The sequence below is a fragment of the Mirounga angustirostris genome, unplaced genomic scaffold (genome assembly GCF_029215605.1).
Source record: "Mirounga angustirostris isolate CCGP_5_RB_7025 unplaced genomic scaffold, mMirAng1.0.hap1 SCAF_10, whole genome shotgun sequence".
NCBI lineage: Eukaryota > Metazoa > Chordata > Mammalia > Carnivora > Phocidae > Mirounga > Mirounga angustirostris.
The window spans coordinates 103,670,272-103,692,755 of NW_026991718.1; the positions used below are offsets into that span (position 1 = coordinate 103,670,272).

General features: G+C 43.7%; 1 protein-coding gene across 2 annotated transcripts in view; it reads right to left on the reverse strand.

Moving 5' to 3' along the window:
* Positions 1–1,805: 1,805 nt before the first annotated feature.
* The window catches only part of LAMP5 (lysosomal associated membrane protein family member 5), a 22,054-nt gene continuing 1,375 nt past the window's right edge, over positions 1,806–22,484 (reverse strand). The window contains exons 2-7 of one of the 2 annotated variants that reach the window (XM_064572826.1): positions 16,964–17,546; positions 16,258–16,430; positions 15,751–15,882; positions 15,523–15,631; positions 13,914–14,102; positions 1,806–2,660 (exon numbers count right to left, since the gene is read on the reverse strand). In XM_064572826.1, the coding sequence (XP_064428896.1) occupies positions 2,482–2,660; positions 13,914–14,102; positions 15,523–15,631; positions 15,751–15,882; positions 16,258–16,430; positions 16,964–17,027 (846 nt within the window). In that variant the 5' untranslated portion in view covers positions 17,028–17,546 and the 3' untranslated portion in view covers positions 1,806–2,481. The remainder of the gene's footprint in view (positions 2,661–13,913; positions 14,103–15,522; positions 15,632–15,750; positions 15,883–16,257; positions 16,431–16,963; positions 17,547–22,484) is intronic. The other variant, XM_045883820.2, reaches the window with a different exon arrangement.

Here is a 22,484-nt window from a genome sequence, read left to right on the forward strand (position 1 = left end):
AGACACAGCATCCTTTTGTGCCCAGAGGCATTTGTGTTTAAAACTGCAGTAAAAAAAGAAAATGACAGTTAAGGGGGTAATTGAGCATCTGTGGTTTGTCTGTTTGTTTTCTCTCTCCTCTCTGAGCTTGAGAAGCAATGTGGAGACCTGAGCCACCATCTCAGCTTGCCCCAGGCACAGGGGCAGCCGTGAAATGCAGGACAGTGGGAATGGCCATGAGAGGAGCCCAGGCTGAGACCCGAGGCTGAGTCAGTCCTTCTGGACGCCTTGTGTTCTCCAACCAGAGACCACTGCACCTGCCCTGACCCCAGGCTCCCCTTTATTCTGCTTAGCTGATAAGATAAAGGCAGGACTGAGAGAAATAAGGCGAGGTTCAAAGAAATTAGGCTGAGCTAGAGACCTAATTTTAGGACAACTAAATAAAGATGCTGTGATTAAGAGCAATAATAGTCATGGTGATGCGGCCTTATATACAGACTGCATATCGCAAGGGGAAAAACCACTGAAATTTGAGAATTAAGAAAGTTGGATTCTGGAAAGATTTAATTGATCCGCTTAACCACAGGGATGTGGCCATGTGACAACACTGGAAAAAAGCCAGGGCACTTGTTCTTTTTGGAAAAACCTGGGGACATATGTCTGTCAGCCATACCCCATAGACTCTAAGTTGTCACTTCACTACTGAATACTTGGCGCGGAGCCTGCACGCAGTAGGTGCTCAAAACCTGTTTGTTGAATAAATGAGTGGATGACAATTCCAAAACTAATCATGGTCCTATGTTTTGTGAAAGTGAAATTTTTAAAGACACAAATTTACTTTTGTAAAAGTAAGTTAAGGAAATATGGAGTATTCAGAAATATGAGTCAGGTCTAAATATTTTTTCCAAAGGGGTTACAAAGGGCAAGGGTAACTCATTGATACATCTAAGTGTCCGTTTCTCCCCCAAATTCTTGGGTGGTTCCAAATAAATAGGAAGTTTTTAAAAAATATACGAGATGTTAATAAGGAAAGAGCTTGTTAAGTTCGGGGCATGGGGTGACAAGATGGCAGCTGATAAAAGGTATCTCCTTTTCCTTGCGCAACGTGCAACTGTCTTCCTCCCTGGTACCAGGCAGGCCGACAATGAAGAGAGGTCTTGCAGGGAAAAAGACTGACAGACTGACAGAGCAGCAGCAAACAAACAGGTAATAGAACAGCAATTGGTCGATACTTCTCAAGATTTGCTGAGATAATGAATTTCTAAGGATGCATTCTTTCAGCAGTTGAAGACTTGTGGAGATGAACTTATGAGCTGTCTCTCATATGATAGAGATCGTATGGGGGGTGGGGAGAGTCCCACCCTTAACATCGGAGAAAAGGATTTCCCCTACCCCGACTCAGATTTTTCAGAAAAATGATTATTTACAAAGTGAGTGAAATTCAAACTCTGTCCATTTCTCTAGGAAGTTTCAGCAAATTCTATTTTACTTCAAACACAACTCAACCTAGGCTCTCATGTTCAGACCAGCTTCTTAATCTGAAGTGAAATGCCAGACTCAAAACCAGGAAGCATCAGAAGCAGTATTAGGCCAGTCATTCAAGAGGGGCCATTATTAAAACTATATTTGCCAGAATAAATCCATGGTTTGTTTTGTTTTGTTTTTTTTACCTGGAAAAAAACAACCTCCCTCTTTTGGCTTCCCTGCCCTTTCTTTGCTTTCCTCTTGTAGAAATGAAAGCCCATCTTCACCATTCCCCTCTCTTCTCTGGGTGCCAAAAAAACCACTTTAGTGTTGTTTTCTTGTTTCAAGAAAGCAGACAAATGTTAGACAGTAGTGTGTTTTAATTCATTTTGAAAAACAAACTCACACAATTGATTCTTCAGGTCCCCTTACTTGGACCTGACATACTATGAAGTCCAAACAACTGTGCATAGTTACATTAAACAGGTTCTGTGCTGCAAAGTCACTGGGTGCAGGTAGCAGTGAAACATTCCCAAGACAATCACTAGACATGCAGAATGCCAGCCAGAAGCATGGATCACTTTCAGGGGTCTTGCCGTAGGGAGCATGAGGCTGTATTTTGTATGCACTGACAACTGAATAAGGTAGGCCAGGGACCAAAGCACCCCCTATTTCTCTGAACCTAAAGGGGTGTCTTTCCAAAAGAAGTGTCTTTCCATCCCTAAACTTCAGAGCCAGATACTCTTCTCAGTTGTATGTGTTGCTCCTTGGAGAGTCAAAGCCAAGCCACCATGAGCATGAAAGCTGGCTGACCCCTCCCGCCTCATTCCCCAGTGTGGAGAGAATATCTGCCATTCACCCATGAATCCAAAAGAATGCCCCCCATCCCTGGGTTTAAGCATGGACGCAGGCCAAGCAAGCCTTGGACACCCAGGCCTGTTTGCATTGTAGCTATGTTGGTGTATCCCATGTACAAGGTGGAAAAGTGCTTTTGTTTCTCTACCTGATCCAGCTGGGGGATGGGGTCACGGGGGCTGCCTAGCCCATGTGCTTATATTGGGATCGATCCCTAGGGATCTGCACCTGGTTGGCCGTCATTTTGTGGTGGATATGGTAAATCGCCAGTGTTACCACAATGACGAGGCCTAAGATGAGCCCCAAAATCAGGGGCAACGTTTCCTCCAGCTGCTCCCGTTCATCCACTGGACACTTATGCTCTGAAATGGGAAAGAAGAAGAAAGCAATCAGCTCCTGTCAAAATATTTTCAATCATAAGTCTTCCTATCAAAACTAAAATCCTTTTTGGTTGGAAATGGAGGTGAAAAGATTTCTCAATGAACATTTGGGGAGACTCTTTTATTTAGAAATAATGTTACCCCGACCAACAATAAGTATGTACCACTTAATTTTTCTGCACACTGTAAAATTAAAAATACATCAATTAGGGGCGCTTGGGTGGCTCAGTCGTTAAGCGTCTGCCTTGGGCTCAGGTCATGATCCCAGGGTCCTGGGATCGAGCCCCGCATCAGGCTCTCCCCTCTGCAGGAAGTCTGCTTCTCCCTCTCCCACTCCCCCTGCTTGTGTTCCCTCTCTCACTGTGTCTTTCTCTGTCAAATAAATAAATAAAATCTTAAAAAAAAAGAAATACTCTTAAAAAAATATGCATCAATTAAATAGGGCAACATTCAGTCATTGGATCCCTGGCAGGTGCCAACGAAACAGCCAGATGATTGATTTAAATTTTCAAAGTTTCAGCATTAAACACAACCACCATCATTTTTATTGTTGGTTTAATTTTTTAACTTTTTATTGAAGTATGTGTATACATAGAGAATTGCACACAATATACAGCTTTCAAAAAGACTGAAAATATCAAGTATTGGTAATGATATGGAGCTATTGGAACTCTTATACATCTTGGTGGAAGATGGTACGACCACTTTGTAAAACTGTCCGGTAGTTTCTGATAAGGGGAAATGTACACCTACTTTATAACCCAACATTCCAATCCTAGATATTTACTTAAGAATAATGAAAACGTATGGACACAAAAAGATTTGGGCATAAATGTTCATGGAAACTTTATTGACAATAGCCTAAAATGGAAACAACCCAAATGTCCATCAAAGTGGAATAGAAAAACAAACCAATCTATTCATACAATGGAATATTAATCAATAATAAAAAGGAATGAACTATGGCTACATGTAAGAAAATGGATGAATCTCAAAAACATTATGTTGAGTGAAAACTCTAAGACACATACTCTAAGAATACATGCTATATGATTCCATTTATATGAAGTTCAAGAACAGGTAAGTCTATGGTGATTGAAATCAGAAAAGCACTTACATATGGGGAACAGGAAAGGGAACTTGCAGGTGTGATGGAAATATCCTATATTTTGATCTAGGTAAGGGTTACATGGTTGTAAGTTCAAGTAAAAAAGCATCAAGCTAAATACTTCAGATCTGTACATTTTAATATATGTAAATTATACTACAATTTTAAAAAAGAAAGTGCAGAACTTGATGAATTTTCACAAATGAACATTCCATGTAACCAGCACCTAAATCAAGAAAGAAAATGTTACCAGCACATTGGCGCTGACTCCATTTTATACTCTTACCCTCAAGACAGTTTACTAGCCCTATGCCTCCATTTTTACCTAGAATCAGAAAAACAATTTTGGAGAAACCTGTTGGTCACACAGTTTGTAAAGCGGAGCAGAACTGCATTCCCAGAGGGGCGCCTGGGTGGCTCAGTCAGTTAAGTTGCTGACTCTTGATTTCAGCTCAGGTCATGATCTCAGGGTCCTGGGATCAGCCCCACGTTGGGCTCTGTGCTCAGTACGGAGTCTGCTTGAGGATTTTCTCTCTCCCTCTGCCCCTCCCCTGTTCTCTAAAATAAATAAATAAATCTTAAAAAAAAAAAAAAAAGAATTGCATTCCTAGCAACCAGGAGACATTTGCTCAGGCTTCTTTGGTCCTTGTGGGTAACTGGTGGCCTTTTAACCGAACTTACGAGCCACAACTAGAGGAAACAGGCTTTAGCTATCTTCTTCATAAAGACCAAGTTTTTAAGTCAGGGTGACCCAATAAATATTTATTGAGCACCAACTGTGTGCCAGGCTCCTCCAGAATCCATGTTGACACAGTCCTTCCTCCCACCTCCCCTCAGACCAGCTGAAAGCAGGATAAGGTCAGAACCTCAGGAATCTTTTCTATTAAGTAGAACCTGAAAGACTGCAGAAAAACATACAGCTTTTAAAAAGCTGTATAGTTAACATGCCTGGTTTCTAAATTAACTTCTAGCTCTAAGAACAAAGACTGTCTCATTTAATCCCCATGGCAACCCTATGAGATAAATACTGTTATTGTACCCATTTTACTGATAAGGTAGAGTGAGGCTAAGTAATTTGCCCAGGGCAAATGAAGCCCCAACTTGAATTCCAACAGCCTAACTCAACAGCACAGCTGGGTGGCACTTAGCAGACATGAGCTACGGGGAGCGTTGGGGTCAGGTCAGTAGCAGACCTGAGCTACTGGCATTTAAAGGCTACAGAATCACAAGGTGGTCTGGAAGGAGGGCTTCTGGGCTCTGTGGCTCTGCATACTGCTCACGGAGGTACGTTCAGTTTCTGAAAATTCAGTGAGGTACATACTCATTACTAAGAGGTAGGAGGGTACTTTCGGAGGAATGTATATGTTGATTTTTCTGTATTGTTGTGGTGGCTTCATAGGTGTATTCCTAAGTCAATATTTATCATATCGTACACTTAAGTATGTGCAGTTTATTGTATTGCAATTATAACCTGAATAAAACTATTTAAAATAAATAAGTAAACATATACATACATACATACATACCTATACTCCTGAACTGAGAAAAGAAGAGATTTTTTTTTTACAAAGAGAATTTTTAAAAAGACATTTTGGCAAATTTAGGGAAATGTTAAGGACCCATTATTAACATTAAACTGCACCTTTCTTTTTATTACAACCAAAGGACTAAAAAGAATTAGTAGGGGACTTTTCTTTTTCACTATTTAGTTCAATTCTAATGAGTCCCACACTTTGAACATCAGCTTGCTGTCCAATATACCCATTTCCCCGGGGAAAAATCTGGCTGTTTTACAAGATGTACCAGAGATGGCTATGGGCCCAGAACTCCACACCCAGAAGGTTGGTTTTGTCCCCCATGATACCACATTGCCTCTTAAAAGAGAAAAATGAGTAGAAATGGGGTTTCCTGGTGTAGGGATTTTGTTAACAACAAAGGCTATTTGTTTTCCTCACCACAGGCTGTTGCTGGTGTAATGTTAATTAAGACTTCGGGCTTTGCTCATTTTCCATATGGTAGCTGCAAACCTACACCCTGATATTCATAACATACCCCTTTCAAGCACACCTGAGTTTATGCTAATGAGATCAATTTGGGAAAACCCCTACAGCACCTAAGGATGGGGGCTGGTTGCCAGGAGAACTAACCTTGTGATCAGAGGGTTGGAACTTTCAGCCCTACCCACTTGATTTCCAGGGAGAAGAAAGTGGCTGGAGATTGAGTTCAATTACCAATGGCCAGTGATTTAATCAATCGTGCCTAGGTAAGGAAACCTCAATAAAAACCCCGAAGGATGGGATTCGGAGAGCTTTTGGTTGGTGAACACATGGAGATTTAGAGAGAGTGGTGGGCTTGGAGAGAGCAGGGAAGCTCTACCCTCTTGCCCTATACCTTGCCCTATGCATCTCTTACAACTAGCTGTTCCTGAGTTCTATTCTTTTAAAACAAACCAGTAATCTAGTGAGTAAAATGTTTCTCTGAGTTCTGTGAGCCTCTCCAGAATTCAAGGAGAAGGTCATGGAAACCTCCAATAGCAAGGTGATCAGAAGCCCAGGTGACAACATGGACTTGCAGCTGGTGTGTGAAGGGGAGATGGGGAGGAGTCTTGTAGGAAGGAGCCCTTAACCGGCAGGATTTGATGGTATCTCTAGGGAGACAGTGTGAGCAGTAAGTTGAACTATAGAACACCCAGCTGCTGTCACAGAATTTCTTAGTGGTTGGGAAAACACCCACACATCTGAATTAGTGCCAGAGTCATACTGCCCAAAGTATTATCTTTAAATGGATAATAACTTTGGTATAGTTATGGGGGAATTACATCTCATACCCCATCCTTTAAGGAAGGCATAGGAGAAAAGTATAATGTATTCTGGCAAAAGAAATATGGTTAAAATACCATTGTGGTTTACTTCTTTTTTGTTTTTGTTTTGTTTTGTTTTAATCTTCATTCTACTATAGTTAACATACAGTGTTGTATTAGTTTCAGGCGTAGGATAGAGTGACTCAACGATTCTATACATTACTAAGTGCTCATCATGACAAGTGCATTCCTTAATCCCCATCACTATTTCACCCATCCTCCCACCCACCTCCCCTCTGGTAACCATCAGTTTGTTCTCTATAGGTAAGAGTCTGTTTTTGTTTTTTGTTTGTTTGTTTGTTTTTGGTTTGTCTCTTTTTTTCTTTGTTCGTTTGTTTTGTTTCTTAAATTCCACATATGAGTGAAATCATTTTGTATTTATGTTTCTCTGACTGATTTAGTTCCCTTAGCATTATAATTGTGGTTTATTTCTTAAGAATTATTTTTTGTTGCCTTAAGAAAAAGCCTGAACTAAACACACCACAGAAAGGCATATATAAAGGGAGTATTAAACTATGGACATGTCAAAAATAATAAACATGGGAAAATAAAGGGATGTCAAAAATTATCATGAAAAATACTGAATCCCCATCTTCATCCATCCACATCCACTAAGTGGTCAAATAAGGGGGAATTAATGAGTCTGCCATCCCTTATCCACCATTCCAAAATCCACAGAGCTCTGGAAATCCAAAGTACTCTGTATCACTCCTTTGGCAGCAACACTTGACTTGAACTAATGTCAGGATGCTCATGATTCTCATTCTTTACTTAGCATAAAGACTCATGTGTTTCTCTGCAGGGAACAGATATATTAATATATTTGATTACAGGGCCTGCCAGGACTCTTCTGGGGTTTTCTATGATATGCGGACTATGCCCTATATTGTCTTCCTAAAGTCTGAAATATCCTGAAGTCTGAAACCCATCTATCCCCAAGGGTTTTAAATGAGAGACTGTGAGCCCATAGACAGCATCACTGTCCCTTTGCAAGACCTGAACCAATGAATGTGGGGTAAAAATACCTACGATTTCTGTTGGTGACAAGGTCACCAGTATTTATTAATTTTTAATTGCTACCACTAATACTACTGTGAGTTGTTATTTTCATTTCTAATTGAAGGGAATGCTAAAAATTAGAAATTGGTGAAAATAAAGATGTAAATTTTTCCCATTAAAATTCACACACGGGCGCCTGGGTGGCTCAGTTGGTTAAGCGACTGCCTTCGGCTCAGGTCATGATCCTGGAGTCCCTGGATCAAGTCCCGCATCGGGCTCCCTGCTCGGCAGGGAGTCTGCTTCTCCCTCTGACCCTCCCCCCTCTCATGTACTCGCTCTCTCTCATTCTCTCTCTCTCAAATAAATAAATAAAATCTTTAAAAAAAAAATTCACACACTCCCAGAATACTATCCACAGCCCCTCTGGACCCCAGGGTTAAGATCCTGTGCAATAAACTGACTATACAATCCACAAATTCAAAAACAAGGAAGACCCTACATCTCTGCCTGGGAGAAAAACATCCTTTGGCTTAGCCCACACTGAATCTGGCTTTGGATGCTCTGAGATCCCTAACTCCCTGTTCACCTCCACAGGGCTTGGACATGATCATGCCTCTGCCCTGGCTAGGCTCAGGGTTCTAGAATGGCATATGGCTGGAAAAGACAACAATCAGTCTAGTCTAGTCATTGGAAAACACTAGATGAAGACAGAACAGACAACAGAGGGGTAATCTGATGCCAGTGGCCAGTGGCCAAATAAGGTCCCCTCAACCATAAACCCAATGCCCCCACTAAAATCCTGATTCATCTTAGGTTCTGTTTTTTCATCCATGTTTTTTTGTTTTTGTTGTTGTTCATTTGTTTGACGACCACCATTTTTTGTGTGTTGGATGGTTTGGTGACCATCTCAATGTTGTATGTACTTCCAGAGGCTGACCATCTACAAGAACTCTTCACTGCACCCCAAATGGACAGCACTGAGATGGGTGGTGGGCAAAAAGGCAAGCTGCCTGCTTTCTCAAGCTCTGTTAACACCACGGATTATTCCTGTTCGAGGACAGGGCAAGTCTTTTGTTGGCTGGGCTTCCTCTACTCTGACAGGGCAGCTGGAGGGAGGGGACTGGCTCTAGACTCCTGTAACCTCAGCAAATTGTATTTTGTATACCAAGAAATTGTTAGCATGAGTGGGCTTTGGAGACAATTGGCTGGAGACAAGCAGATACTCTCACCAAGATGTAAGCACTAGCAATAAAAAACGATAATAAAAGCAATTATCAATAGATGCTACTGTGCATAAGGCATATGGCATGCACAAGAAAAAGTTGTGTAAACTCTTTCTCACTGTCCTGCAAGCTCCTCCATGGCAGGGAAAGTTCACATATGCCAGTACCTAGGTGTAGCAGACCCAGACAGTGTCTTACTGCCTTGGTATTCACCATTCCCACACATTCCAGTGGGTTTTGCCTACAAGGCAGGTTAGAAGTCTCAGAGAGTCAAAGCCTCTCCCCCACCCCAGCAGCCATCAATGGTGGATGGGAGTTGGTGGGTAAATGCCATTTTCCCACCTCCCAGGCCAGATAGTTGGAGGTGGGTTCTACACTCCCAGAGGTTCCAGCAGTGTGAGCCCCAGGTGCCCACGGTGGAAACCTGCTCATTAATGCTCCTGTTACTGGTAGTCTTGCCTTCCTAGCTCCCCTCCCCAGCACCCTACCAGTGCTTTCTAGAATCACCTCCTAAATAAACCACTTGCACTTACATACTTGCATAGGATCTGCTCCCGGGGGAACCCAGCCTGAAACACTATGTTCCAGGACAGTACCAGGAATACTGAATTCTACAACTGGCTAGCTCCATGGCCCCACACTAGGGCTCCACATCCCAGCCCTCGACACAGTTTTTAGCAGTGCTCGAAACAGGATTATCTCCCCCTAGATTCTTACCCAGGAGATCCTAAGGAACAACCACCCAGGGTGACCCGTTTCTTGGCTGGTAGATGCTAAGTAAATCACAGGTCTACACAACGCTCTGGATCAGCATCAGCTAAGCCTTCCTGCCCGTGTGGTGTGGCAGCTAGCCACAGGGTGCTCTACTGGGGGCTGCTGTACAGAGCAAGGTAAGGCACGTCATTTCCGCTAAAACACAGATCTGGGTAAAATAAAGATCAGGTGGCATCTCCCAATCATGCTGTTAGGAATACTAATAAAAAGCTCATGAACTCAGGGGACTTGACAACCTTTGTAAAGGCGTCTCCTGCGTTCACATGTTTATTACAGTTGCTCAGCGGGAGCAGCTGAAGCTCTGAGAGGCTAAGAGCACAGGAGTTGATACCAAAGACAGGCTCTTGCCCCAGCCCGAGCAGCCACCAAGAGGGCAGACTTCACCAATAACCTCACTTCTCTGAGCCTCAGTTTCTCTGCGGTAATCTGGACTCTCAGTACTTTCTTTACAGGTTGGTTGGTTTGTTTGCTTATTTTTCCCCTCGAGAATTGAAAAGGCACCAGCTTCTATGTGGTAACTCTTAAATGCCTGTTAAACCTGAATCTTTAATAAAGGGGAACAGAGACACCCTCTGTGGTTCTGTTATGTTTCTTCTCTAATTATGCATACATAAAAGTTGCCTTTCATTCAAGCCATTAAAATTCTCAGTCTGATTTTTTTGCCTATCAGTGATGCAATCCTCATCCCATCCCAGCCAGAAACTCCTGGGATGCTCAAAGGGACGCACTACACGGCCTTCACTGTGGAAGGACACGTTAATCAACCCCAACTGGGAAGCAGGAGGTGCCTTGAACTGCAGGCTGGTAGTTGCCATGAAAGTGTGTTGGTTACAGAAATGAGCCAAAGTAGCCTCTGTGTATTGGCCCCTAGGTGGTTTATTTCTTCACTGCAGGCTGAGACCATTAGCTCGAAAGCCTGCCATGCCAAACTCAAATTTTTACACATCTAGTTATTTAAAAACCAGCCCAAACAAGCATATCTTTAGCTATTTAGAGCCTGCCTGCTTTGCATACTAAACCTCACCCCACAGCTGTTACCCATTGATAACATAGGGCCTTAGAGGTAAAAGGCCTCAGCTTCTGCTGCCCCTCAGAGCTCTCTGATCCAGAGACTTCTTACCATGCTGCTGAGCTGTATCACCTAGACACGTAAGCCCCCCTCTCCCTGCTCCTTTCTCCCCACTTGCCCTCCTCCCCTTCTGGATGGTGGTCCCCATAAGCCTCCCTCTGGACAGTCTCATGCTCCGAGCAGCTTCCCCTCTGATGCAACCCTGTCCAAGTACCACCAAATCAAGCTTGTGTGTTACTGCCTCTCAAGGTCATATCTTTTCCTTGATCAGCTCAAGATCCCTCAAACCCCCTACAGTATTCCACAGACCAGCAGCATCACCAGGGAGCTTGCTAGAAATGGAGCATCTTGGGCCCCGCCCCCAGACCTACTGAACCAGACTCTGCATGTTAACAAGATCACCACAGTTGTACACAATGCAGCTGAAGATTTGTGTGCACACTGCAGTTGGAGACAGGCTGGGCTAAGAGACCTCTGTTGAGGATCAGTGTAGTAGCTGAGCTCAAAGCACTAAAGGGATTTATGTGATAAAGACGTCAACCCCCATTCCAGCTGCTCTCAGCCCTGTGAGTATCCAGTAATCCATTTCACTGACCCTTGCTTTTCTCAGAGTCTATTAAGCAGGCAGGTCTGAAACTTCAGACTGCCAGGATGGCCCCCTTACACAGGGAATAAGTCCTTCATTGGAAACCCTTTGGCTGTAGGTCCTGCACACACCTGCCAACCACAAGCACATACCCCCACAGTGGGTGTGCAGATATATGACCAGATACTGCTGCCCCCCCACCCCACTCAGGTACAGGCAACACATCAGAGCCTCCTGAGCTTCTATTCTGAGAAAGGGGAGGGGCAAGTGCCAAGTCCCAAAACAGCACCCCAAAAGGAATCTTTTGGATTCCACCAAATCAAATAAAATGATCTCTTACAAAACACAGTGGGGGGCAGGTGCTGAGAGGCACAGATGGGAGGAGCAAGAAAAAAAAAGAGCCCCTGCCACACAAAGGCACAAGGATCCAGTGAGTGATTCTGAATGAGGCTTGCCTCCTCCCAGGAGCAGGAGCTTTGCGCCCCAGGGCACCCTACAGGAGGGGACATCCTAATTATTACCCAGAAAAGCCCGGGGGAGACAAGTACAATTGGCTGGTGCTTAATATATCTGCCCTTAGAAAGTTCTGCTTACAAACTCTCTAAGTCTACCCAGCAACCATGCCTGTTCAGGACCTGGAAGTGGATAAAAACTGTTTTTCAAACAAAAGAGGTCCATTAAGTCTATGCCATGAACTTCACTGATGTTCAGGAAAATAGCTCTGGTCCTTACTCAGTACTCATTTACTCTCACTTTGTATAGGATCCTACACATGGATGAGATTTGGTTTCTCAGTTCATAAACGACTGTAAGCAACAATGTGGAAATAACTGAGAATGAGTGAAAGTGAGGTTGTGGGAAGGACCTAGTGAAGGCAGCCCTCATAGTATTAGTAGCACCAACAAGTAAGGACATGCCCAAGAGCTGACCGGTAACAAACAGAGTCATTAGAGACTATACAGAGTTCCCTTATAAACTCAAAAGCATCTATGGGAAGGACCCTGGGGACTGATTCTACACAATCCAATATGTTCCTCATGAATTCCTGGTCATCAGTAATCATAGCTCAATTACATTTAATTATAGTTAATATTTTCAGTTTAAGAAAGACATTGACTTACATTATATAAATACGTCCATAATCAAACAGATTTTTTAAAAATGTTATGTTTTAATACTTAGAGTTTAGTTTCAATTTTTCTGGAAGGTCCTTTAAAATGGAATAACCCATTCTCCCCTAAGTGTGTGGAAGTAAGTGTTGCACTGACTTAGTAAATATATTAAATTCTGCTTCATCTGGCATTCAAGCATTTGGAAGCCTCTGTTAATTGTATCCACGGCTTCAAAATATCAATTCAGCCAAATTTCACTGGGCATCTACAGTGTGCCAAACACTGTATTAGGTGGTAAAAATACAAAGATGAAAAAAGAAGTCGGCTCTTCTGTCAAAGACTGTTAACTTAAGAATGCTCAAATGGTCTTTAAATCATCCCGGTGGGGGTGGGGTAGATTCTATTTAGTATACTCTGAGTTGGGAGGGGAATTTTATGAAAGCTGGATTCCCTGGGAAATGATTTAATGATTTGTGTATGACATAGATGGGGATTCCCTGATATCCTGTATATTCCAGTAGTTGTATTCACCTGGGGATTCCCAGCCCAAAGGAAGGTATCCATAAAGCAACCAGAATCTCTCCCCATTTCTTAACAACCTTCTCCAGACAAGAAGGAACAAATGAATTAAAAAATTCACTTACCCTACATTTGCCCAGTATAAATTGGGGCTAGACTCGGATAAGTTGCAAAATGTGGATTCCCCTTGTGCCCAACCTCTGGTGGGCTGCAGAGAACTAAGAGAATGTGGACATCCTGAATCTGCCCAGCTATATGCTGCTTGAACCCCTTTCAGAGACTAGCACAGACTGAGAAGAAGCCTTTCTCCACACCCCAGAGGGAAAAGATCAGGGACCCTTGCTTCCCCAGAACCTCATGGGTGTTCCTCCCCACAAAGGTGAGGGCTGGAGGGAGGGAGGTCTTCATGAGTCTCTCTGTGACCTGCGTATGTGCATGCGTGCACACACACACCTACTACATTCTAGCTACACAAAAACAGACTCACAGTGGCAGAACCTACAGCTGAAAGTGCTTGAAATAACATGGAGAAACTGAGGTCCACAGAAGCAGAGGCCCTTCTGCAATCCATGGCTCTCCAGGTAAGTACTTGAGATTTTTAGCTGCTTTTTCATAGGGAAATTTGCATCAAAATTATATACAGGTTTTCCAAATGTATCTTGTTACGTCTCTCTCCATCAAGGTTCCTCTTAGGCAAAGGAAGGGAGGAAAGGAAAGAGGAAGAAATAAAGGGAGGGAGGGAGGAAGAGAAAGTGGGAGAGGAGAAAATGGAGTAAAGGAGGAAGGGAGAAGAAGGAGCCATTGAAGAAAGTTGATACTGTTCCTAAAATATTACAGCGAGAGGAAGTGTCATGTCAGCCTAAAGAAAATACAAGTGGTAATAGCATGGGACCCCGGCAGGTCCCCTTCCTCATCCATCCTGACGTCAGCCTTCCCTTGGCTCCTGTCTTCTCCTCCTCCCACTTCGATCCCCCCACCAACCTACCTTCACTGAAGACAAAATCAGAGATGATGTCAAAAGGCTGGATGTGGACTGCGGACAGAAGCATGGTGACTGTCTTCTGTGGATCGCTGGAGGCTAGTGAAATGGATTGCTGAGCTTGACACTCATAGGACTTCCCAGCTGGGGTGACCAAGGCAGAGAGGTGATGGGAGTTGGCCGTGTGCTTCCCAGCTGCAGGGATGGCCCAAAGCAACCGTTAGGACCCTCTTTCTGGCAGAATCCTGATCTCCTAATCTCATGTGCGGGCTCCTACCTCTCCGCTCCAGACACCCTTCTGATCCTCTGTGTTGCCTTGCGGGGGCTGGGGCTCTGCAAGTGACATCAAGGGGTGACAAAGGACAAGCACACCCCTTCTTTCATGAGCAGGGGCTCCTTAAACACTGATTTGAAATTTCTTGTCTGGAAGAGGAGAGTGATACCTACACACCCAACCTTCTTTTTACTATATAAACCCTGACATTGGAGAGTCCAAAGATACAGTGCATTGATCTTCCACATTTCACACTGGCCCGCACAGAATAAAATACCTTACTCAACAAAGCAGGGCTGATTGCTGGTGCCCTGGGCAGATGCCCTGGTACACCTATATACTCTTTGGAGGTCTGCCTCTTTTTTCTCTTTTTCTGACACATGTTTGTGGGGTTTGTTTTTGGTTTTTTTCCTCTTTTCCTTTTATTTTTAGCGGGGGATGGGGGGGAAGCATCTAACGTAATTGGGAGAAGTATTTGAATATGGATTTTGATGAAGAGAAGAAAATGCTTTTTACTACAATGATTAAAAGAGGTGGAAAGGAAGAAATGACATGGACATTCTTTCATGTGCTCAATAAAAACCTTTTCCCAACGTAGGTGCCCAGGTGATGGAAGGCGTCAGTAGGAGATTAGACAGTTTACTAAATAAATAAGTTAGGTAATGAATTAACTTAAGTGTGGTCTTTGATGGGGCCTGCACATGGGAACATTCTTATCTGGGGAATGGTTGTTGCTTTTGCCACGATATTTTTGGAGGATCTGGGTGAGTTGTTGGAGTGATGGGCAGGAAAAGCTAATAAATTAGGACACGGTTCAGAATCCGCTCTGGGGTAGCTGCAGTCCATGACTGAAGATCGAGTGTGAGCCCTGGGGACATGAGCAGAAAGATACTGAAGGCCATCAAATCCTGAGTGAAAAGGAGTCACACTGACCCTTTCAAGTTTCCACGCATTAGAAGAAAAACCGGGGTGCAGAAAAAAAACACAGCTTTGCCCTTCTCCGTACTCCTTGAAAGGACAAATCATAAGAGATTGTCCTGAACCTGCCAGGAGATGACAGGCCCTCCTGAGACGTCCCATCCAGGATCAAGCTACTACGGGTGACGGGCTGGTCCTTAGGCCCGGGTTTCCTTGCGCATCTACAAGGCCTAAGGCCCCGGGGACAGACGCACCAGTGCTCCCGCCTCCTCTACCTCAGCGAGAGAGCCCAGGGCGGACGTAGCCTAGAAGTGCAGAGCCAGGATCGGTTTCCATAAAATTTCCGAATTTCTCCACGGCTGCGCTCTCTGTGGTGCCCGCGGTCTCCCAGGCCCCCTCCCCAGCCCTGAGGCCTCTACTCACCACTGACTGCGTCTTTAAAATGGGTCTTCTCCGAGGAGTCGTAGACAAACTGGACCTTGCTCAACCTCCACGTCGCCTCGGGTCCCTTGGACGCATTGTGACTTTCCTGCTGAGCGGGGGAGGCGCGCGTCACTCGCCCCCACGGCTTCTGGGTTAGGAAACCGAGGGGCGGCCCACGCCCGCACCCACCCGGAGGCAGCACCGCCTCCGCGCCCCGCTCGGGGTTACCTTTACAAACAGCATTTTGAGCGCATACGCGCGATCCACCCAGAACACCTGCAGCTCCGACTCGTTGTGGCCACAGCGGCCCTTCACCTCAGCTCCCCGGGTCAGTGAGATATCCGCCTGTTCGGTGATCAGCTGGGAACACAGACGCCCCGCACCCCCTCAGCGAGCCCGGCCTCGGTGCGGGCTGTAAAGGGCAGCGCGTCCAAACTCGGGGTTGCACGCCTGGGCGCTCCTTTGCGCGCGCGCTCCCGGGTCCGGGAACATGCGGTTAGATGCTCTACGTGCAGACCCGGCCGTTAGGGAAGCAGAGAAAGGGGGGGTTACTTTCAAAGCAGGCAGAGCGAGCAGAAGGCGTTACAAGCCGGAACCCCCATGCAGCATTCGGGAGCAGCCTGCAGGGGCGCAGAGGGGGAAGGCGGGCGACCCAGGTCTTCACGGGGCCTTGAGGGAGGGTGCCCTTCGCCCCTGAAGCCCTAGGAGCAAGCCAGGAGGGAAAAGGTTCCTTACATCGACATAATTGCTGGCCCACACATCATAAGGGACAATAAATTTGGCTGCGAACTCGGCCATGAGACACGTCGTCCCATTTTCCCGCACCACAAATATATCTTTTTCAGGGTTAGTGGAAAGGCCTGAGAGATTTTCCACTTCTTGTTCTGCCGTGATTCGAGCCATTGTATCTGCGGAAAAACAACCCCCCAAAATCCTATCGGTTCCGGGCTCAGCAAGCCCACGCGTCGCGGGCACAAGGGTGGAGAGATCGTGGTCTGCGGGATTTGGGGTGATAAAGTTCCTTGCCGGCTGCTGTGCGCTCTGCGAGCCGTTTCTCTAACCTAGCGCCGACAATTTTAACTCCGCTGCTGTTAATTTATAATCAAAATAAAAATTTAAAAATGTAAAGCCTTACTATTTTGTGAGCCGACTGGCTTTTTTCTTCATCTTAGGCTTTTAAACCAAATCTTTCTTGCCAATGCTCTGACCCCACGAAGCAGGCTCGCAGAGCTTTGTGTTTGGGATGTGCTGTACAGGTGTGTGGCCCTCTGGGGAATTCCCTGCCACCGGCGGGAAGGCCCTCCACCCCGCCGCCCAAAAAGAAAGAAAATAGCAAAACGTAAGGGCCACATTTTGACCTTAAGCTACTGGTTTTACTCTGCCGGTTCTATTCTCAGCAAATAGTGCACCCTGCCCTCGCGGTGGCCCAGACGCTACTCACGGAACAGCATCAGGAGAACTCGAAGTCTGTAGATGCTGGGAAAGCCTCTTCCTCTGAGATCCATGCTCGCCGTGCAGCAAATGAGGCCAGCTGTGCTGCTGCAGAGGCCGCCCGAGAGGGAATCCCTCAAAGTCGCCGCTGGAGTGAGTCGGGGTGAGCGAGGGGCGGGGGCACCGAGAGGGAGGAGTGGGGGAGCGCGTGTTCTCTGCGCGCTGGCGGAGACTTGGTGGCGGGTGCCGCACCGACCCGTGCGGGCTGGACGCGAGGCGACTCACTGCGGAGGAACGGACCTCGAGGTGAGGGAGCTGTCCACGGCTTCGAGTACTGAAAGGGATCCGATGTGTTGCAGGAGCGATTGTTGTGGCTTAGCTTGTGCAGATAGCCAATGAGATGGGGGGGGGGGGGGGACTACAATTTTCCCTGAGTCTGTTTCCTGTTCTGCAGTTGCATCCGCAAAGATGATTCTGTCCGGAGAAACTTAACAGCACTCTCAGACTTATTCAATATCCCTACCAGGTACAGTTATTAGGTGGTGTAGCTATCACATCCCTGGAGTCCTGGCTTCCGAAAATGCATTTGGTTGCTGAAAGAAAACGGGAGAGCACAAATTGTTGCTGCTTTGGGGGAGGAGGAGGAGGCAGAAATAGAGAAGGAAAATGCTATGGCAACAGTTTCCTGCGTTTGGAGACATCCCCTTCTCTCCCTTGCTCTCAATGAGCTAATGGGTTTAAAGTTAAATTGACGCCTCCCTAAATGGGGTTGTCAGTCAGTGCAGTATTCTGGCTTATTTTCTGTTAGTTCTCTTTGATTGCATGAGGGCTCTAGACTCTGGGGTCACCTACCCTCAACATACTGCGACTTTTCTGCCAAGAGGAATGTAAGTGAACCCGAAGTTTGTGAGAGTTATCTAGGGTCTCTTAGGACAGTAATGTTACATAGTTATGTAAACATACACACAGGCAGATATTACTCTACAGCCTCTAGTGGGACGAAGAGACAAATACTACTGGGCTAATTCCTATATCTACGTAAAACAGTAGCTTCCTTTTTAAAATTTTTTGCTTTGTGAGTCAGAATGCAGCTTTTTCAGCAATTAAGCATGCTGTCCTCATCAATTGTATTGATGTCCAAATATTTTGTGTCTCACAGGATATTTGATTCTGTGAATAATCAGTAATACAATGTCATAAAATAAACAATGTCATATTAAGGGGGAGATTGCAAAGTACTTTCACGGGCATTGCCAAATGTGATCCTCCCTACCACCTTAGAAGGTAGGCAAGGGAAGATATGCCTTATTGTGGTTGTGCATTCCCAAAACTGAGGCTCAGAGAAATTAAATGACCTTCCCAAATGTCACATGGTCAGTTAGAATTAAAATAGAAAAATCACATGCTTTAACTTCATAGGGATCATCTTCATTTTTCCTTATATAATACTTTGACTTCAAAATATACCATGTTTTCATTTCCATAAAATCCTTTATTCAATGGCCAAATAACAAGCTGAAACCTCAAATCTCTAATTAGATCAATAGCAATTCATTTTATGAAGTAACAACTTAAATTGATACTATATTTTATATCTTATTTTTATCTCTGTTATTTTTTATTTCACTCAAGCATTCTCAAGAACTTTGCATAAATGTTTATATACAGAAAAATTGAGGCCAAATTGTGGTTGATGAAAGTCAATTATTATTGGTTATGATTGGAATTTGCAAAATTTACATGCCTTACAATTCTTCATGTTAGCACTTGCTATTACACAGTTTCCTGCAGTACTGTAAAATTTTTAAAAACAATGAGGCCAGGGCACCTGGGTGGCTCAGTTCGTTGAGCGGCTGCCTTCGGCTCAGGTCGTGATCCCAGGGTCCTGGGATGGAGCCCGGAATCAGGCTCCCTGCTCGGCGGGAAGCCTGCTTCTCCCTCTCCCACTCCCCCTGCTTGTGTTCCCTCTCTCGTTGTCTCTCTCTCTCTCTCTCTGTCAAATAAATAAATAAAATCTTAAAAAAAAACCAATGAGATATATGTAATGAAGCATTTGTATTCTCTGTCCTTCCCTCTTTTCCTCCAGTACTTTAATGAGGAAAGAAATGGAGAGATTTTAGTCTATGATTCACTATTTATTTCTTTTATGACCTTGTACAGATTATCATTCTCTTCAACTAAAAAAACTGGAATAATATCTCAGGTGATGGCTGGTTAGGCCAAGTGAGCCAATCAGTATAATATCATTCAAAACAAATGACAGATTAATTTAGTCATAAACATTAACTGAATACCTACTATTTGCACTATGCTACATGGTCTGGGAACCCAAAGATAAACAAATACCATTATCCAAGTGAAAGAGGTAACTGTAAAAGATTATGACAATTTCTTTTGTGATACATTATTGCAGATATCCTCATTTATAGGTTATTGAAAGATCAACTGAATTAATTGATGATTATCTGCTTTAATAAGAAAATATAGATGGGAAGTAGCATGGGTCATTAATCTTAAGTTGTTGTAGTTGATTATTGATTTCATTTTAAATCAAATGGTGGTTCCTTTGAAATGGTTTCTCTTCATACCTGACATAAATGATCTCTTTGTTGACACCAGAGAGTTAAAATAAAAAGAGGCAGTTTTAACCCTTTCTTCCTGGGAAGATCATCCTCAAAATGTAATTAAATCTCCTTTTAGGTGTTTAATTTTAAAGGTAGTTTACAAAGACCCCTTAACTTATTAAGCTATCTCCAGTGATTCTTATGTTACAAGAAGAATTGGATCATTTTCCCTACAACTTTCATCTATATTAATTAAATAACTTTCTAATCATCCTTTTTTAAAGATTTCTTTATTTATTTCAGAGAGAGAGAGAGAAAGAGGGGCAGAGGGTGAGGGAGAGAGAATCTCAAGCAGACTCCGTGCTGAGTGCAGAGCCCAAGGCAGGGCTTGATCCCCCGCTTGTAAGATCACTACCTGAGCCAAAACCAAGAGTTGGATGCTCAACCAACTGCAACATGCATGTGTGCCTCTAATCATCCTTTAAAAAAACTTCACTTCTTTGAAATCAGCAAAGAGGTGATAAAGGAGTAAAACTTACCATTAAATAATATTTTAAGATAGTAACAATGTTTTCCAAAATTTGCTCCATTCTTCATTTATTGAATGGGAGAAGAGCTAGGAGAAATTGACATAAACAGGTACACTTGTGTGGATAATGGTTGTGTCATTTCCATCATTGCTGCTGGTGGTCAGAACAAAATGTCAGGAGTAAGTGTGACCCAAGCATTTGCCTTTGGAATCTTCTTTAGATTCTCTATGTCCTTCAAAGGATTCTTTTTGATTCATGTATTTCCTTATTGAATTAGTCTTAATGAATCTCATGCCATTGGGTGGTTACTATTTCATAGAAGTGGAAGAAAAGGCCCCTGTGTGTATAGACTTTCAGTTTGGGTGGGAGAAAATAGGAAGACACATGAAGATGTAGGGTTGACTAGCACAAGGTGGGCATAGATGTTTAGGGAAAGATTAGGTAAGACAGCCATCTCAACTGATCAAAGGAGGCCTCTTGGAGAAGGTGGATCTTGAAAAACATGGGCAGATTGATCTGTGGAGACAGCCAAGGAAGGGCAATGCCAATGGAAGAAATATATTTTAAATAAGAAAGCCAGTACCAAGATGTAACTCTTCATCCTTCCATGTTTATCAATTTTTTGATGAAAAAGAAATTAGGTCCAAAACTCTGTGATAGTTTATAGACTACATAGCCCCTATTTAGCTTCTTTATTTTATAATATGCCCTACATATGGTGTATGGAAAAAATGGCATATGCAAACCTTATCCTAAATAAAATTAAATATACAAATTGTTAGGTGTATCTCTTATACTTGGCCACACAAACAATTGATTTGTATCTGTAGATCAAGTAACAAAATTACAAAAATCAGGAAAAATGCTAATTAGAAACCATATTTATAAGCTTCAAAAGAGAAAGTTAGGCTTGTTACAGCTGAAATTTGGCTTGTTGATGTTTCAGTCCACCTCACAGAGAAATGTAAAAATGTACTCTGGCTCTGTTGTCCCCCAACCCTTCCAAAACATACACCACACACATACACACACACACACACACACACACGCACGCACATGCACATACACAGTGGGAACGCACATGGATAACAGAAGCAGGGATAATTTAACTAAAATAGACAAGGTACACAGAGAGGTTAAGCCAGAGTTAGTACTTACCCACACTGTTTCTTGTGTCAGCTTATCACTGACCACTTACTTCATTTAATTTATTTACTGCCTTTGAATACTGTTGAAACCCTTTCTAGGATAGAAACCCTTTGGGGATAGGAACTGAAAAATAAGCATACACAAGAATATTTTGTTCATAAGTTTCCATACCCTAGAATATTTGGAAAGAATCAGAAAATTAAGTTTGGGCCTCTGATGCACTCAGCTTGCATGACCTTGCTAAAATTTTCCTCATTCTTTCATCCATTGGTCTCAAATGCACCTACTTTAATGAAGCAAGAGCTGTTTCTGCAATGAGGGTAACCAGGGGAGGAGACAAGGCACCAGAATAATGGCCTTTTCTTTTCTTTTCTTTTCTTTTCTTTTTAAAGATTTTATTTATTTATTTGACAGAGAAAGACACAGCGAGAGAGGGAACACAAACAGGGAGTGGGAGAGGGAGAAGCAGACTCCCTGCCGAGCAGGGAGCCCGATGCGGGACTCGATCCCGGGACTCCAGGATCATGACCTTGACCAACTGAGCCACCCAGGCGCCCAAGAATAATGGCCTTTTCATTGGCCAAGTAAATCCTTAGGAAATGTCCTTTTATGGGTTCATTTAGAATAAATGCCTTCACATAGGAGAGAATGTGGTGGACAAAGTCCATAAAACAAACTTCGAGTAAGCAGATGGAAAGGCCCGGTAATCATTCCTGAAAAGCTCAGTAGCAAATGAGGCAGTCATTATTTAACTATTTTTAAACCTGTTTTAAGTTAGTTACCACTAAGCTCCAACCTATAAGCTTTTGGGCCTTAGAATACAGTCCTATCTGCTTTCCTAGCAGTGAGGAAAATCTTAACTTGGGAGCAGGGAACTTTTCTTCAGAAGACAAGAGTCAATTGAGAATTTTAAAAAAATTCTTTAAGAAGTTTTTCTCTCCAGGAAATAACAACTACCTCATTGGGCCTAAGGTTAGGCAAGCTGTGGCTCATTTAAAATAGTTTGCTACCTGAAATTAATAATGCATTCCTTAAAATCTCTTTTATGATGTGTTACATGGGTTCCTGGCCCCCGTTAACTACTCTTTTAATTGCCTATTTGACCTTATCTGCATATTCACTTGAAGATGTGTTGGGACTAAGGACAATTTATATTAATTGCCTTTGGGAGGGGAGGTTGAGAGTGGGGTGGCCAGTCTGTTGTGCTTTCAGGGAAGTTTTGCTGGAGCAGTGCTAGAGTTCTGGAATGCCCGCCAGTGTTCTGATGTTGTAAGGTTGGAATGTGTCT